We start from the raw sequence: 19,164 nt of genomic DNA, 5'->3' as shown, positions 1-19,164 counted from the left end.
TTTTTTCTCCCCAAACATAATACCCTTTTTTGTGGTACCTGGGGTAATATCAGAAATGTGCAGCACATTTTTCATAGCCGCAATCATATAACGGTTGGCTCTACTGGAATGTACGCTAGTCTCATCGTCGTCGACACTGGAGTCCGTATCCGTGTCGACATCTGTGTCTGCCATCTGAGGTAGCGGGCGTTTTAGAGCCCCTGATGGCTTTTGAGACGCCTGGGCAGGCACGCGCTGAAAAGCCGGCTGTCCCACATCCGCTATGTCGTCAAACCTTTTATGTAAGGAATCGACACTATCACGTAATTCCTTCCACATATCCATCCATTCTGGTGTCGGCCCCGCAGGGGGTGACATCACATTTATCGGCACCTGCTCCGCCTCCACATAAGCCTCCTCATCAAACATGTCGACACAGCCGTACCGACACACCGCACACACACAGGGAATGCTCTGACTGAAGACAGGACCCCACAAAGCCCTTTGGGGAGACAGAGAGAGAGTATGCCAGCACACACCAGAGCGCTATATAAAACAGGGATACACACTACACAGTGAGTTTTCCCCTATAGCTGCTTATGTAAAACAGATTGCGCCTAAAATTAGTGCCCCCCCTCTCTTTTTTACCCTATGTAGTCTGGAACTGCAGGGGAGAGCCTGGGGAGCGATCCTTCCAGCGGAGCTGTGAGGGAAAATGGCGCCAGTGTGCTGAGGGAGATAGCCCCGCCCCTTTTTCGGCGGACATCTCCCGCTTTTTTTATACAGTTATGGCAGGGGATTTTACACATATATAGTCTTAAAGACTATATTATGTGTTAATTTGCCAAGTAAGGTACTCATATTGCAGCCCAGGGCGCCCCCCCCCCCCAGCGCCCTGCACCCATCAGTGACCGGAGTATGTGGTGTGCATGGGGAGCAATGGCGCACAGCTGCAGTGCTGTGCGCTACCTTAATGAAGACCGAAGTCTTCTGCCGCCGATTTCCAGGAACGTCTTCTGCTTCTGGCTCTGCTAGGGGGACGGCGGCGCGGCTCCGGAACCGGACGACCGAGGCTGGGCCTGTGTTCGATCCCTCTGGAGCTAATAATGTCCAGTAGCCTAGAAGCCCAAGCTAGCTGCAAGCAGGTAGGTTCGCTTCTCTCCCCTCAGTCCCACGTAGCAGTGAGTCTGTTGCCAGCAGATCTCACTGAAAATAAAAAACCTAAATATTACTTTCTTTCTAAGAGCTCAGGAGAGCCCCTAGTGTGCATCCAGCTCGGCCGGGCACAACATTCTAACTGAGGTCTGGAGGAGGGTCATAGAGGGAGGAGCCAGTGCACACCAGGTAGTCCTAAAGCTTTCTCAGTTGTGCCCAGTCTCCTGCGGAGCCGCTTATTCCCCATGGTCCTTACGGAGTCCCCAGCATCCACTTAGGACGTTAGAGAAAAGTAATGCACCTTTTCTTAACTAACACTGTCAACAGACATGTAGAATACTTAAAGTGTCCTGTAAAATGCACAGCGCTGATAATGCAGGCGGCTTTACAGAGGAGGATTTGCCCATACAGTCCCAGAAGCAGCTCAGCATGTGAAGATGGCGCCCAAATGCTGAAAGGGAGTGAGGGAGAGGGAGAGAGATGCAGCTCCAGGGTGGGAACATTTACTCTAAATAGCACCCTGGGGCTGGGGGAGGGGCTACAGGTCAGAGCCTTATCCCCTTGCTAGACTTCACCACCGGGTACTGTGGGCCATAAGAAAACGGTTTGTAGGTAAACCGACCTGTGCACCTGCCCTGGTGGTCTAGTGGGGTCCCTGTATTAACAGTGTCCATGCCAGCGCGTGCGGCCCGCCTCCTAATGGCTGCACCGGATCGCGATTTCCATCGGGACCCGCCTGGGAGACCCTCTTACCTCCTCCCTAGATGCGGCCACGCGATCCCGGAGAGCTGCAGTGAGTGTGCGCGCCTGACCTGCCGAACCGGAGCCTCCGCTGTAAGTACCCGGCAACCAGGGACACAGGAGTATACAGCACCGATGGGGGAGGTGAGGGAGCTGCAGCAGATGTCAGAATGACATCTAGCACTGACAGTGCCACTGTTGCAGTCCTTGAAGTCTTCTATCTTCACTTTAAAGGCTCTTTTTAGGGTTGCTGGAGCAGCCCTGCCTGTTAGCTGCCTGCATTGCAGAAACCAACTTACAAACTGAGCTCCTGTGCACAGATGCGGGGTTATAGAGGAGGCGGCGCTGAGCATCTTGGGAACAGTCAAAGCTTTTAGCCTGTTGGTGCCTTGGATCAAGATCCTACTCTACACTCTGATGTTATCTCTGTGGAACCCAGTGTACCCTGCTGCAAAAAAAAACAAATAAAAACAGAACACACACACCGTGGAAGTTAAACTTTAATTAACATACATGCACACTTACACACACACACACTTACCTAGTGTCCCACGGAGCCCATTGGTCCCCTTGTCAACGTAGAATCCAATTGGAAACCTGTATAAAAATAAAATTAAAAAAAAAAGCCAGAAATACTCACTTATTTTCCAGTGATGATTGGTCCTCTTCGTTCCATGTAGAATCCACAGGGTTAAAGAAATAGAATAAAAGAAAAACGAAAACAAAACCCAATCCAACGCACTAAAGGGGTTCTATGTTTACACATGAAACCACTATTCCCAAATGCCGGGACCCCCGTGACTGCCGTCACTGGAGATTCCGCCAGCTAATCAGGGAGCGCCATGTCATGGCGCTCTCCTGATTGACAGGCCAGGAGCGCACAGCCAATCAGGCCAATTGGATTCTACGTTGACAAGGGGACCGATGGGCTCCGTGGGACACTAGGTAAGTATGTGTGTGTAAGTGTGCATGTATGTTAATTAAAGTTTTACTTCCACGGTGTTTGTGTTCTGTTTTTATTTGGGTATTTTTGTTGTTGTATAACTACAGGTACCAGCGGGCCTGTTATTTCCCCGCATGCTGGTACTTGTGGTTCTCCAAGTACCACAAAGTGTACTGGAAGAGAGACAAAACAACCCTGGTTCTCCAAGTACCAGCAAGCGGGGGAGGCTTGCTGGAACTTGCAGTTCTACAACAACAAAAAAACATTTTTTTATTTTTACACAAAGGCTATCAGCCCCCCATCCACCGCCCAGGGATGGGGTTGGGGGGGGGGGGGGGGGGGGGGACGGGACGGACGGACGCCTTATTTCTACCAAGGGCCATTTGGATATTTAGAAAATCCTTCGGGGGCCATATAAAAATGTAAACTTAAAAATTAGCCTGCCCCCTGTAGATATGCCACCAGTATGTATTCCCCCCTGTAGATATGCCCCCTAGTAGTGCCGCTTGGAGGGAGTGACAGTGCTGCTGGGCTGTGTAGCATACAGGACACTCTGCACCAGAGCTGTAACTAGACATTTTGGTGCTTTTCATCAGAAAGTGAATTGGTGCTCCTCCTTCCATACCGCAGAGCACGGATAGTGCGCGCAGCAAAAAATTTAGGGGCAGGGCATTCACATTACACCACACAGTATGAGACGAAATTCACATTGCGCCACACCGTATGAGCCACATTAACATTACGCCACATAGTATGAGCCGAAATTCACATTACACCACACAGTATGAGCCACATTCACATTATGCCATACAATCATTGCAGCGTGGCTCAGTCTTGGTGCTGCAGTGTTGTTCCTCCTAGCCGCGATCGCACTGCCTCCCCCTCAACACTCATCCAGTCCTCTGAGGATGAGAGGAACAAGGCTGTACCAACACATTCCTCCTGCACAAAAAATACTTCTCTTGCACACTAACGTTAACATCAAACCAATATCCCCCTGCACACCAACAATATTCTACCAAACACAGTAGTATGATCCCCTGTGTACATCAACATTATCTTCCTGCACATTGAAATGTCCCCTCTGCACAGCAATATGATCCTCCTTGCACACCAACAGGCTTCCCCCCAACAGCAGGCTAGTCCCCACATCTTTCATTTATTTACCTTTTTTCTTTCAGCGTTGACTGCCACACATGGCAGTGTCTACCGTCTCGGAATCTCCCCTTCTCTGTGCTCCCGCTCTCCACTGGCCGGCTCCCCATAGTTCTCCCCCTCTGCTCTCCAATCTCCATCCTTCTCCTCACCGCGTTGTCTCAGCCACGCTCCCCCCAATTCTCCTGCGCAGGACTCAGAGGAAGAGCGGTAAGGGATGAGCAGGTGACAGCCTCCCATTGTCCCTCCTCCTCTATGCGTCCCCTTGCAGCAGCGCCACCCCCCCCCCCCGCTGCACGGTTGCCAGGTTACCCAGCGTCCCCCTCTGTTAAATGCCGTCTCTCCCTCCTCACTCCTCTTCTGCGGCTGCGGTACTGTGAGCGGGCTGGGGGGGCCGGGTGAAGTGTCTTTGTGGGCCGTTCCCCACCCCTTGATTTAAGGGGTCCCCACTCCCCCAGGGTATCCCGAACAGGGGTGACTTGTTGGGGGGGGGGGGGGGGGGGGGGGGTAATGCCACGGCTGCAGGGACCTACATAAAATGTGTCCCCTGGCTGTGGCATAATCTTCCCGGCTAGCGGAGCCCGGTGCTGGTTTTAAAAATACGGGGGTCCCCTACGTCTTTTGTCCCTCTTATTTTTGGAACTAGGGCCGGCCCAAGAGCCCGGTGCTGGTTGTCTAAATACAGGGGGATCCCAGTCAATTTCCCCCCAGTATTTAAACTACCAGGGCCGGCTCAAGGAGGCTGGTTATGCTTACGCAAATTTTTTGGGGACATTTTTAACTATTTCTGACCCTTTTCCACAGAGAAGCATGCACGGATCTCACTGATCCGTGCATGACTATTTGAACACGCCAGCAAAAAGCAGGTCTATTTGAATGCCCCTTTCCCGGCAGTGTTTGGCTATTGTCGGCAGTGACTGAGAAAACAAATTCTTAGTAAATTACCAAGTTGTATAAAGTACAACAGAAATTCTCTAACGCCAACGATCTACAGTACTGTGTTGCTCGAACAGTTAGTTGCGTCAGAATACACTAATTTATATTTACTGGTATGTCTACAGGTGCTCATTACCGCTGTGTATTTTAGATAGCAGAATGAGTCGCTCCTGTATATTATAGATTGGTACTTTGGGAATTGAACCCAGGACCCTCAGTGTGGGAGCCTTCACCGCTAGCCCACTTCGCTGCATGGAACATACATAAGTTCATGTGTAAAAGTAATGCAAGCAGCGATTCCTTCCCATTGGTGCTCGTTTATGCAGTTAGGGGACTCGGACGCTCATTCAGTGCACTGTACATACTGAAGTGTCAATGAGCTACATTATTCCTTTCACACATTAGTTGCGTCTGCTTACACAAGCGTTTTAACACATTCGTTTGAGTCTGAATAAACTTTTTTTTTTTACTCTCTCCGTCTGACCATTGGTCACCATCTGTGTGTACACTATGCAGTACGGGACTGTATATTAACATTACAGTCGTCACTGACCATTTGCCAGAGCTTGTACTGTAGATCAATCCGCCGCTATTCAAACTAAAGTACTGGATTAGTGGAGCATTAGCCACCCAGTGGTGGGGATGTGTATTGCATGCTCGTGCCTCAACACGCCTGTCCGTGATTAAACTCGGCAACCTAAGCTATCGCCTAGGCGTGACTAAACCTCCGTCTAGGCGCAGAAACAGTCAAGGTAATGGAGGACCCATCTGTATCTCCAGAAGGATATATAAATACATTAGAGAGTGTACAAAGAAGGACAACTAAAATGGTGCATGGCATACATCACAAAACATATCCAGAAAGACTACAATATAGTTTGGAGCAGACAAGGGAAAGGGGGAACAGGATAGAAATTTTCAAATACACCAAGGGTTTTAAAGTACAGGAGGGAAACTTCAAAGGAAGGTAAGTATTAGAACTCAAGGACATAAACTGAAACTGAAACAGGAGGGCAACAGGTTCAGGAGAAATTTAAGGAAAAATTACTTCTCAGAAAGGGTAGTGGATAAGTGGAATAGCCTCCTGTCAGAGGCTAATACTGTAGAGCAATTTAAACATGCTTGGGATAGGCATATGAATATCCTTACAAAGAACTAAGGTTCAAAAAGGGTTGAGATTACCTAAAGGATGAAAAAAAAGAAAAAAGAAAAAAAAAAAAAAAAAGGGGCACACTAGATGGGCCAAGTGGTTCTTATCTGCAGTCAAATTCTATATCCTCCTTCATAGTCCCATAATTTATTTTTCTTCAGCTTACATTCACTATCAGCAAATTCCTCATCATGGATGTATTTGGAAATGGAACAATTTCTTGGCTTATCAGTTTTACTCTGGATTTTTTTAGCATTATGGCAGTAAAATAACCATCGTCATTTCCTAGAAAGAACAGACAACCAATATTACTGTATGTCAAGAAGGTGATCCAGTTTCTAAATGCTGCATTTATAAATCATACAACACATCTGCAACATTGTGTTGCCAAGGCCAAATTTGTGTCCACTGATGTACAAATGAAACATTATTATCCATCAACCTTTTACATAAATAAGATTGTGACACTAGTGTACATTAAGTAAAAGTGCACGTCAGAGGAGTGCTTCCTTGTGCTTTTAAATTCTCCAATAACTTTTATTAGAAGGCATAAAGGTCTTCTGTGCACAAAAATTAGAAATCCCCCCCAAAAAAATAGTGGCATCGCTAAACGCAGGGGTGGGGAACCTTTTTTCTACCGAGGGCCATTTGGATATTTATAAAATCCTTCGGGGGCCATACAAAAATTCTCAACTTAAAAAATTACCCTGCCCCCCAGTAGGTCTGCCCCTTAGAGGTACTGTGTGTGCGCGCCGGAGGCACGCACGCGCCCAAAAAATTGGTGTGGCCAGTTAAAATGGGACGTGATACACATATGCCCCCAATAGTGCGGTGCCAGATCCACAATTGCCCCCACAGTGCCAGGTATACAAATGCCCCCCACAGTGCCAGGTATACAGATGCCCTCCCCTCCGTGCTGCTTACCGTGGACGGAGGAGAACGCGGCTGTTGGGTGGGAGCGGCGGCGTGTAGTACTTCAAACCAGCCGCCGGTTCGAGAGCCAATCAGAGCTCGCGGACCGGCAGCCGCGGCTCCTGATTGGCTCGCGGACCGGCGGCTGGTTTGAAGTACTACATGCCGCCGCTCCCACTCGACAGCCGCGCTCTCCTCCGTCTCCCTGTTCTGACAGCTGAGACACGCTGCCGCCGGACTGAGCGGCAGCGTCTCACTGACACAAGCTGGAGGGCCGGACCAAACGGCTTCGCGGGCCGTATACGGCCCGCGGGCCGGAGGTTCCCCACCCCTGGTTTATAGTAAATGTCTAGTCCCCATTTTAAATAACCTTTGAGGCATATGGTATACTATGTGTCTGTTACCAACATTAATTGAAGTGATTAATTAATCTCATATCTGCAATGTACACACAAATTAGTCATTCCAGCCTGTGAAACAGATACACCATAACACTGATCCCTCATATGTGCCATGATTTTGGGTCTGTTGTATATAATGGAATCTAGAATGACTACTTACATCTGCTAACAGATACAGGTGGCCATAAGGCCACACATAAATGCCATGGTGGTCTAAACATTTGTGTGTATGCAATAACTACTGCTATCCAGCTTACAGCTGTAATAACCAAATATTAGAGAGAACTACTCATACAAGATTGTGTTGCAGAAACCCCTGAGCACTAGGGTGTATTTTATATGCAAGCCAGAAAAACTCCCACATTTGTCTATGACTGAGCAGCACAATCAACCACTTACAGGATCCTCTAGGAAACGGAACAGGTCATCATAACAAATATTTTCTCCACATGATCTCCTACCTATAAGCCAACAAGGGCCCTCATTCCGAGTTGTTCGCTCGCTAGCTGCTTTTAGCAGCATTGCACACGCTAAGCCGCCGCCCTCTGGGAGTGTATCTTAGCTTAGCAGAATTGCGAACGAAAGATTAGCAGAATTGCGAATAGAAATTTCTTAGCAGTTTCTGAGTAGCTCCAGACTTACTCAGCCATTGCGATCAGTTCAGTCAGTTTCGTTCCTGGTTTGACGTCAAAAATACACCCAGTGTTCGCCCAGACACTCCCCCGTTTCTTCAGACACCCCCGCATTTTTCCCAGAAACGCCAGCGTTTTTTCGCAAACTCCCATAAAACGGCCAGTTTCCGCCCAGAAACACCCACTTCCTGTCAATCACACTCCGATCACCAGAACGATGAAAAATCCTCGTTATGCCGTGAGTAAAATACCTAACTTTTGTGTAAAATAACTAAGCGCATGCGCTCTGCGAACCTTGCGCAGTAAGCGACTAATCGCAATATAGCGATAATCGGCAACGAGCGAACAACTCGGAATGACTACCTATATGCAGATCATCTCCTGATAAAGACAGACAGTGACACCCCTACTGTAGTTACAGTAAGACATGGGGGTTGATTCGGACAAGTACAGTAACTTTGCATCTGGAACAAATCATGTTGCAATTGCAAGGGGTGGAAATTATATATATTTTGCTCCTTCATGTAGCCCACAAAAACTGGACAGCTTTATTTTTACACTGTAATTTAGATTTGAGTTTGGACACATCCCTCCCAAATCTAAATCTCTGTACATTTTAAATATGTTCCACCTGCCGTGAAACATGGTCACTTGCTCTTTTTTACTTTACTCCTAAGTCAGAATCAGTCCCACGATGTCTGCCTCATCCATGCGGTAAATATTATATGTATATATGTACTTCCACATAAGAGCCAAGAAATGTATCAGTGGTTTGTACTGTAAAGGCAGTTATTGCCAAGGTTCTGTGGATGTCAGTGTACAAGCATGGGTACTATCCAGTCAGATCTGAAATTCTAATTTAGTAGACAATTCTAACAACAAAAGCCTTATCGAATGGCACACGCTCTCATAAAATGCTTATCATGTAATGTATTAATCAAATGACGTAACTTACCTGTAATGATTGTGTAGCTGACAGCTCTCTTTTTCAGATATTCAAAATATGGGTGAATAACCTCTTGTAAAAATATGATATCCGGGCTGTACCTGCGACATTACATGCAAACACCCATCACTTCAACTTATAACTCTATGGGACAGATGCAATGAAGTCCGAGTTGGCCGGAGGTACGGGTTCCCAGCTAAACATTTTTTATTTTATTTTTTTAAAGCAGCAATCATGTACTAGGTACGGTTTTGCGTTGTACACGATTGCCGCTTTAAAACGTCTTAGTTCGGCAGGGAACCTGCACCTCCAGTCAACTCAGATTTCATTACGTCCGGCCCTACAATAGCACATAAGGCTTGTGCATTCAAGTGTTTAAAGATGCCAAACAGGTTTTTAATTTTGGTTTTGTTCTTCTACCCTTATCAATCTTCATAAGTTACATTTATACCATAATCTTAAATATTTGCTACATTATTTATTTACTACTGGCCAATAATTGTCCAAGAACTCCTTGGTACATCATGAGAGCTCATCTAAACTGATATAGTGGAAAGGGGTGTGGTTCATCAAATAGACAGTATCTAGGACGACAATGTTTAGGTCGACCACTACAGGTCAACAGTCACTAGGTCGACATGGATGGAAGGTCGACAGGTCTAAAGGTTGACATGAGGATTTTTTATTTTTTTTTGGTGTCGTTTTCTTCGTAGAGTGACCGGGATCCCAAATTAGTGCACCGCGTCCGCTCGCCATGCTTCGGGCATGGTGCCTTCGCTCCGCTCGGCACACTTTACCGTTCCAATCGTAGTCCACGTGGATCGTTAAGTATGAAAAAATTCAAAAAAAGAAAAAGAAAAAAAAAGTGAAAAACTCATGTCGACCTTTAGACCTGTCGACCTAGCACATGTCGACCTAGAAACCCTGTCGACCTTCCATCCATGTCGACCTAATGACTGTCGACCTAAACATTGTCGACCTAGATACTGTCGATCTTCATTCCGGATCCCAGTGGAAAGAACCCTAATCTTCCATCAACAACAACAAAAAAAATAAGAATTTACTTACCGATAATTCTATTTCTCGTAGTCCGTAGTGGATGCTGGGGACTCCGTCAGGACCATGGGGATTAGCGGCTCCGCAGGAGACAGGGCACAAAAGTAAAAGCTTTAGGACTAGGTGGTGTGCACTGGCTCCTCCCGCTATGACCCTCCTCCAAGCCTCAGTTAGGATACTGTGCCCGGACGAGCGTACACAATAAGGAAAGATTTTGAATCCCGGGTAAGACTCATACCAGCCACACCAATCACACTCTACAACTTGTGATCTGAACCCAGTTAACAGCATGATAACAGAGGAGCCTCTGAAAAGATGGCTCACAACAATAATAACCCGATTTTTGTAACAATAACTATGTACAAGTATTGCAGACAATCCGCACTTGGGATGGGCGCCCAGCATCCACTACGGACTACGAGAAATAGAATTATCGGTAAGTAAATTCTTATTTTCTCTGACGTCCTAAGTGGATGCTGGGGACTCCGTCAGGACCATGGGGATTATACCAAAGCTCCCAAACGGGCGGGAGAGTGCGGATGACTCTGCAGCACCGAATGAGAGAACTCCAGGTCCTCCTCAGCCAGGGTATCAAATTTGTAGAATTTTGCAAACGTGTTTGCCCCTGACCAAGTAGCAGCTCGGCAAAGTTGTAAAGCCGAGACCCCTCGGGCAGCCGCCCAAGATGAGCCCACCTTCCTTGTGGAATGGGCATTTACAGATTTTGGCTGTGGCAGGCCTGCCACAGAATGTGCAAGCTGAATTGTACTACAAATCCAACGAGCAATCGTCTGCTTAGAAGCAGGAGCACCCAGCTTGTTGGGTGCATACAGGATAAACAGCGAGTCAGTTTTCCTGACTCCAGCCGTCCTGGAAATATATATTTTCAGGGCCCTGACAACGTCTAGCAACTTGGAGTCCTCCAAGTCCCTAGTAGCCGCAGGCACCACAATAGGTTGGTTCAGGTGAAACGCTGACACCACCTTAGGGAGAAACTGGGGACGAGTCCGCAGTTCTGCCCTGTCCGAATGGAAAATCAGATATGGGCTTTTGTGAGACAAAGCCGCCAATTCTGACACTCGCCTGGCCGAGGCCAGGGCCAACAGCATGGTCACTTTCCATGTGAGATATTTCAAATCCACAGATTTGAGCGGTTCAAACCAATGTGATTTGAGGAATCCCAGAACTACGTTGAGATCCCACGGTGCCACTGGAGGCACAAAAGGGGGTTGTATATGCAGTACTCCCTTGACGAATGTCTGGACTTCAGGAACTGAAGCCAATTCTTTCTGGAAGAAAATCGACAGGGCCGAAATTTGAACCTTAATGGACCCCAATTTGAGGCCCATAGACACTCCTGTTTGCAGGAAATGCAGGAATCGACCGAGTTGAAATTCCTCCGTGGGGGCCTTCCTGGCCTCACACCACGCAACATATTTTCGCCAAATGCGGTAATAATGTTGTGCGGTCACCTCCTTCCTGGCTTTGACCAGGGTAGGTATGACCTCTTCCGGAATGCCTTTTTCCCTTAGGATCCGGCGTTCAACCGCCATGCCGTCAAACGCAGCCGCGGTAAGTCTTGGAACAGACAGGGTCCTTGCTGAAGCAAGTCCCTTCTTAACGGCAGAGGCCATGGGTCCTCTGTGATCATCTCTTGAAGTTCCGGGTACCAAGTCCTCCTTGGCCAATCCGGAGCCACGAGTATAGTTCTTACTCCTCTCCGTCTTATAATTCTCAGTACCTTGGGTATGAGAGGAAGAGGAGGGAACACATACACTGACTGGTACACCCACGGTGTTACCAGAGCGTCCACAGCTATTGCCTGAGGGTCCCTTGACCTGGCGCAATACCTGTCCAGTTTTTTGTTGAGGCGGGACGCCATCATGTCCACCTTTGGTTTTTCCCAATGGTTCACAATCATGTGGAAGACTTCCGTGTGAAGTCCCCACTCTCCCGGGTGGAGGTCGTGCCTGCTGAGGAAGTCTGCTTCCCAGTTGTCCACTCCCGGAATGAACACTGCTGACAGTGCTATTACATGATTTTCCGCCCAGCGAAGAATCCTTGCAGCTTCTGCCATTGCCCTCCTGCTTCTTGTGCCGCCCTGTCTGTTTACGTGGGCGACTGCCGTGATGTTGTCCGACTGGATCAGCACCGGCTGACCTTGAAGCAGAGGTCTTGCTAGGCATAGAGCATTGTAAATTGCCCTTAGCTCCAGTATATTTATGTGGAGAGAAGTCTCTAGACTTGACCACGTTCCCTGGAAATTTCTTCCCTGTGTGACTGCTCCCCAGCCTCTCAGGCTGGCATCCGTGGTCACCAGGATCCAATCCTGAATGCCGAATCTGCGGCCCTCTAGTAGATGAGCACTCTGCAGCCACCACAGAAGAGACACCCTTGTCCTCGGAGACAGGGTTATCCGCTGATGCATCTGAAGATGCGATCCGGACCATTTGTCCAGCAGATCCCACTGAAAAGTTCTTGCGTGAAATCTGCCGAATGGAATCGCTTCGTAAGAAGCCACCATTTTTCCCAGGACCCTTGTGCAATGATGCACTGACACTTTTCCTGGTTTTAGGAGGTTCCTGACTAGCTCGGATAACTCCCTGGCTTTCTCCTCCGGGAGAAACACCTTTTTCTGGACTGTGTCCAGAATCATCCCTAGGAACAGCAGACGTGTCGTCGGGATCAGCTGCGATTTTGGAATATTTAGAATCCACCCGTGCTGTTGTAGCAGTACCCGAGATAGTGCTACTCCGACCTCCAACTGTTCCCTGGACTTTGCCCTTATCAGGAGATCGTCCAAGTAAGGGATAATTAAGACGCCTTTTCTTCGAAGAAGAATCATCATTTCGGCCATTACCTTGGTAAAGACCCGGGGTGCCGTGGACAATCCAAACGGCAGCGTCTGAAACTTATAATGACAGTTCTGTACTACGAACCTGAGGTACCCTTGGTGAGAAGGGCAAATTGGGACATGAAGGTAAGCATCCTTGATGTCCAGGGACACCATATAGTCCCCTTCTTCCAGGTTCGCTATCACTGCTCTGAGAGACTCCATCTTGAATTTGAACCTTTGTATGTAAGTGTTCAAAGATTTCAGATTTAGAATAGGTCTCACCGAGCCGTCTGGCTTCGGTACCACAAATAGTGTGGAATAATACCCCTTTCCCTGTTGTAGGAGGGGTACTTTGATTATCACCTGCTGGGAATACAGCTTGTGAATGGCTTCCAATACTGCCTCCCTGTCGGAGCGAGACGTTGGTAAAGCAGACTTCAGGAACCTGCGAGGGGGAGACGTCTCGAATTCCAATCTGTACCCTTGGGATACTACCTGTAGGATCCAGGGGTCCACTTGCGAGTGAGCCCACTGCGCGCTGAAACTCTTGAGACGACCCCCCACCGCACCTGAGTCCGCTTGTAAGGCCCCAGCGTCATGCTGAGGACTTGGCAGAAGCGGTGGAGGGCTTCTGTTCCTGGGAAGAGGCTGTCTGCTGCAGTCTTTTTCCCTTTCCTCTACCCCGGGGCAGATATGACTGGCCTTTTGCCCGCTTGCCCTTATGGGGACGAAAGGACTGAGGCTGAAAAGACGGTGTCTTTTTCTGCTGAGAGGTGAGTTGGGGTAAAAAGGTGGATTTTCCAGCTGTTGCCGTGGCCACCAGGTCCGAAAGACCGACCCCAAATAACTCCTCCCCTTTATACGGCAATACTTCCATGTGCCGTTTGGAATCCGCATCACCTGACCACTGTCGTGTCCATAAACATCTTCTGGCAGAAATGGACATCGCACTTACTCTTGATGCCAGGGTGCAAATATCCCTCTGTGCATCACGCATATATAGAAACGCATCTTTTAAACGCTCTATAGTCAATAAAATACTGTCCCTGTCAAGGGTATCAATATTTTCAGTCAGGGACTCCGACCACGCCACCCCAGCGCTGCACATCCAGGCTGAGGCAATCGCTGGTCTCAGTACAGGTTGAGTATCCCTTATCCAAAATGCTTGGGACCAGAGGTATTTTGGATATTGGATTTTTCCGGATTTTGGAATAACTGCATACCATAATGAGATATCATGGTGATGGGACCTAAATCTAAGCACAGAATGCATTTGTGTTACATATACACCTTATGAACACAGCCTAAAGGTAATTTTAGACAATATTTTTTGTAACTTTGTGCATTAAACAAAGTGTGTCTACATTCACACAATTCATTTATGTTTCATATACACCTTGTACACACAGCCTGAAGGTCATTTAATACAATATTTTTAATAACTTTGTGTATTAAACAAAGTTTGTGTACATTGAGCCATCAAAAAACAAATGTTTCACTAGCTCACTCTCACTGAAAAAAGTCCGTATTTCGGAATATTCCGTATTTCGGAATATTTGGATATGGGATACTCAACCTGTATAACACCAGTATGTGTGTATATACTTTTTAGGACATTTTCCAGCTTCCTATCAACTGGCTCCTTGAGGGCGGCCGTATCAGGAGACGGTAACGCCACTTGTTTTGATAAGCGTGTGAGTGCCTTATCCACCCTAGGGGGTGTTTCCCAACGCGCCCTAACTTCTGGCGGGAAAGGGTATAATGCCAATAATTTCTTAGATATCAGCAATTTTTTTATCGGGGGAGACCCACGCATCCTCACACACTTCATTTAATTCTTCTGATTCAGGAAAAACTACGGGTAGTTTTTTCACACCCCACATAATACCCTTTTTTGTGGTACTTGTAGTATCAGAAATATGCAAAGCCTCCTTCATTGCCGTGATCATGTAACGTGTGGCCCTACTGGAAAATACGTTTGTTTCTTCACCGTCGACACTGGAGTCAGTGTCCGTGTCTGTGTCGACCGACTGAGGTAATGGGCGCTTTAGAGCCCCTGACGGTGTTTGAGACGCCTGGACAGGCACTAACTGACTTGCCGGCTGTCTCATGTCGTCAACAGTTTTTTGTACTGTACTTTGTGCTGACACTATCACGTAATTCCTTAAATAAGACCATCCAGTCAGGTGTCAACTCCCTAGGGGGTGACATCACTAATACAGGCAATTGCTCCGCCTCCACACCATTTTCCTCCTCATACATGTCGACACACGCGTACCGACACACAGCACACACACAGGGAATGCTCTGATAGAGGACAGGACCCCACTAGCCCTTTGGGGAGACAGAGGGAGAGTTTGCCAGCACACACCAGAGCGCTATATATGTATAGGGACAACCTTATAAATAAGTGTTTCTCCCTTATAGCTGCTATATATGTTTTTATATGCCAAATTAGTGCCCCCCCCTCTCTTTTTTACCCTGTTTCTGTAGTGCAGGACTGCAGGGGAGAGTCAGGGAGACGTCCTTCCAGCGGAGCTGTGAGGGAAAATGGCGCTTGTGTTCTGAGGAGATAGGCCGCCGTGAAGGGGGGCGGAGCCTTTCTCCCGCTTTTTATGAGGTAAAATGGCAGGGGTTAAATACATCCATATAGCCCAGGAGCTATATGTGATGTATTTTTTACCATAAATAGTGTTTTCATTGCGTCTCAGGGCGCCCCCCCCCCCAGCGCCCTGCACCCTCAGTGACCGGAGTGTGAAGTGTGCTGAGAGCAATGGCGCACAGCTGCAGTGCGCTACCTTTCTTGAAGACAAGATGCTTTCTGCCGCCGATTTCTGGACCTCTTCACTCTTCTGGCTCTGTAAGGGGGCCGGCGGCGCGGCTCCGGGACCCATCCATGGCTGGGCCTGTGATCGTCCCTCTGGAGCTAATGTCCAGTAGCCAAGAAGCCCAATCCACTCTGCACGCAGGTGAGTTCGCTTCTTCTCCCCTTAGTCCCTCGGTGCAGTGAGCCTGTTGCCAGCAGGACTCACTGAAAATAAAAAAACCTAAGTCTATACTTTTATTCTAAGCAGCTCAGGAGAGCTACCTAGATTGCACCCTTCTCGGCCGGGCACAAAAACCTAACTGAGGCTTGGAGGAGGGTCATAGGGGGAGGAGCCAGTGCACACCACCTAGTCCTAAAGCTTTTACTTTTGTGCCCTGTCTCCTGCGGAGCCGCTAATCCCCATGGTCCTGACGGAGTCCCCAGCATCCACTTAGGACGTCAGAGAAAAATAATAATGTCAAATTACATTATCTTGATACATTTTAAGGGGAAGATTTATCAAAGATTAGCAAGAAAGTACCAACCAATCAGCTCCTAACCTGTTATTTGTCATACACAGCTGTAAAAGGCTAGTTAGATGTTGATTGGTTAATACTTTCTCTTGAAGCTTTGATCTCCCCCCTAAGTATTTGGCATGCTGCACCCACATTATAGGGTTTTCTGTTTTTATTTTAACACCAATCACCTGTGTCACACATAATGACCATGATCTGAATTTCTGATAACAAAAGGTCTTCTTTGCATGTTTAAATGTATGGGATTGTACTACTAAAATGTTACTGGATTTTGTAACTCTGAAGCATTTGACAAATTGTGTAACATGCACTAGGAATATGCTAACCTGAATGGTTAACGGAATTTTGCTTTATTCTTGTTTATGTTTATTAACTTTATTGCATAAATATTGCTAAAACTGAATTAAGGCTCTGGCCACACATAGCGGCCAAGCGGATCAAAAGCAAGAGGTGCCTCCAATGCGGCTCGAGGCACAAGAGCTAAGACGAGAATACCAGCCACCACCGGTTCTCGGGAACCAAGCACCAGTTCAGCTTCCACAAAAGCCTCAGCATGACGGTGCTCACCCACCCTGATGGGGATCTCGAGGTGGGAGCTCGACTGTGTCACTTCAGCCGCATCTGCGAACGCTCCTGCCAGGATACCAGGGTAAAGGATCTCCTCTCAGGGTTACAAGCTGGAGTTTGACAGCGCTCCTCCCCAATGATTTTTCCAATCAGGCTTACCAGTTTCGGAGGATAAACAAGATACGCTGCAACATGCCATTCAAAAGATGGCCCATTCCCAAGTCATTGTGCCAGTGCCACTACAACAACGAGGAAAAGGGTTATTACTCCAACCTGTTTGTAGTACAGAAACCGGACGTTTCGGCAAGGTCCATTCTGAATCTAAAATCTCAGAACCCCTACCTAAAAGGTGTTTAAGTTCACGATGGAATCCCTGAGAGCAGCGATTGCAGGTCTCGGAGTTCATGATCTCACTGGATATAAAGGACGCTTATCTTCATATCCCAATTTGGCCGCCTGAGCTTTGCGGACGATCACTACCAGTTCCAGGTGCTACCTTTCGGCCTTTCCACAGCCCCAAGGGTCTTCACGAAGGTGATGGCGGAGATGATGTTCCAGCTCAGAGTCCAGGGGGTCAATGTTGTCCCTTACCTGGACGATCTCTTGATAAAGGCGAGATCCAGGGAACTCCTCCTGATGAATATAGACTGCATGGTTCAACTACTGTCACACCATGGGTGGATCCTCAATTTACAGAAGTCCCACCTGGAACCTACTCAACGGCTCCCGTTTCTGGGTATGCTGCTGGATACTGTGGCTCAGAAAGGAGATGGTCAGACTTGTCCTACGGCCGGCTCAAATATCAAGCCATCTCTGCATAAGAGTGTTTGTGAAAAATGGTGGCCTCATACAAGACCATCCAGTAAGGAAGTTTCCATGCCAGGACGTTTCAATTAGATCTCCTGAGCAAGTGGTCCGGATCACATCTGCAGATGCACCGGATAATATGCCTGTCCCCTCAGACAAGGATCTCCCTCCTGTGGTGGCTACAATCCTCAAACCTGCTGGAGAGTCACAGTTTCGGGATTCAGGATTGGATCCTACTCACAACGGATGCAAGTCTGAGAGGATGGGGAGCTGTAACCCAAGGGTCTCAGTTCCAGGGCAGGTGGTCTGTCCACGAAGCCCTTCTTCCGATCAACATTCTGAAACTTCGGGCGATCCGCAATGCTCTGCTTCAGGCTTCTCCTCTACTCAGGGACCAGGCGATCCAGGTCCAGTCGGACAACGCCATGGCTGTGGCTTACATAAAGGGGGGGGGGGGGGGGGGGGAGAGGAGAGACAAAAAATAAGATTTTACTTACCGATAAATCTATTTCTCGGAGTCCGTAGTGGATGCTGGGGTTCCTGAAAGGACCATGGGGAATAGCGGCTCCGCAGGAGACAGGGCACAAAAAGTAAAGCTTTTCCGATCAGGTGGTGTGCACTGGCTCCTCCCCCCATGACCCTCCTCCAGACTCCAGTTAGGTACTGTGCCCGGACGAGCGTACACAATAAGGGAGGATTTTGAATCCCGGGTAAGACTCATACCAGCCACACCAATCACACCGTACAACTTGTGATCTAAACCCAGTTAACAGTATGATAACAGCGGAGCCTCTGAAAGATGGCTTCCTTCAACAATAACCCGAATTAGTTAACAATAACTATGTACAACTTATGCAGATAATCCGCACTTGGGATGGGCGCCCAGCATCCACTACGGACTCCGAGAAATAGATTTATCGGTAAGTAAAATCTTATTTTCTCTATCGTCCTAGTGGATGCTGGGGTTCCTGAAAGGACCATGGGGATTATACCAAAGCTCCCAAACGGGCGGGAGAGTGCGGATGACTCTGCAGCACCGAATGAGAGAACTCCAGGTCCTCCTTAGCCAGAGTATCAAATTTGTAAAATTTTACAAACGTGTTCTCCCCTGACCACGTAGCTGCTCGGCAAAGTTGTAATGCCGAGACCCCTCGGGCAGCCGCCCAAGATGAGCCCACCTTCCTTGTGGAGTGGGCCTTTACAGATTTAGGCTGTGGCAAGCCTGCCACAGAATGTGCAAGTTGGATTGTGCTACAGATCCAACGAGCAATCGTCTGCTTAGACGCAGGAGCACCCATCTTGTTGGGTGCATACAATATAAACAACGAGTCAGATTTTCTGACTCCAGCTGTCCTTGCAATATATATTTTTAATGCTCTGACAACGTCCAGTAACTTGGAGTCCTCCAAGTCACTTGTAGCCGCAGGCACTACAATAGGCTGGTTCAGATGAAATGCTGACACCACCTTAGGGAGAAAATGCGGACGAGTCCGCAGTTCTGCCCTGTCCGAATGGAAAATCAGATATGGGCTTTTGTAAGATAAAGCTGCCAATTCTGACACTCTCCTGGCAGAAGCCAGGGCTAGAAGCATGGTCACTTTCCATG

General features: G+C 47.9%; 1 protein-coding gene across 4 annotated transcripts in view; it reads right to left on the bottom strand.

Moving 5' to 3' along the window:
* Positions 1-19,164, bottom strand: part of TDP2 (tyrosyl-DNA phosphodiesterase 2) — a 42,820-nt gene that overhangs the window by 3,424 nt on the left and 20,232 nt on the right. For all 4 annotated transcript variants that reach the window (XM_063923262.1, XM_063923266.1, XM_063923265.1 and 1 more), the window contains 2 exons: positions 8,960-9,051; positions 6,226-6,344 (listed from right to left, as the gene is read on the bottom strand). In XM_063923262.1, the coding sequence (XP_063779332.1) occupies positions 6,226-6,344; positions 8,960-9,051 (211 nt within the window). The remainder of the gene's footprint in view (positions 1-6,225; positions 6,345-8,959; positions 9,052-19,164) is intronic.

The sequence above is a fragment of the Pseudophryne corroboree genome, chromosome 5, assembly GCF_028390025.1.
Source record: "Pseudophryne corroboree isolate aPseCor3 chromosome 5, aPseCor3.hap2, whole genome shotgun sequence".
Classification (NCBI taxonomy): domain Eukaryota; kingdom Metazoa; phylum Chordata; class Amphibia; order Anura; family Myobatrachidae; genus Pseudophryne; species Pseudophryne corroboree.
This window is presented reverse-complemented; position numbering and strand designations above follow the sequence as displayed.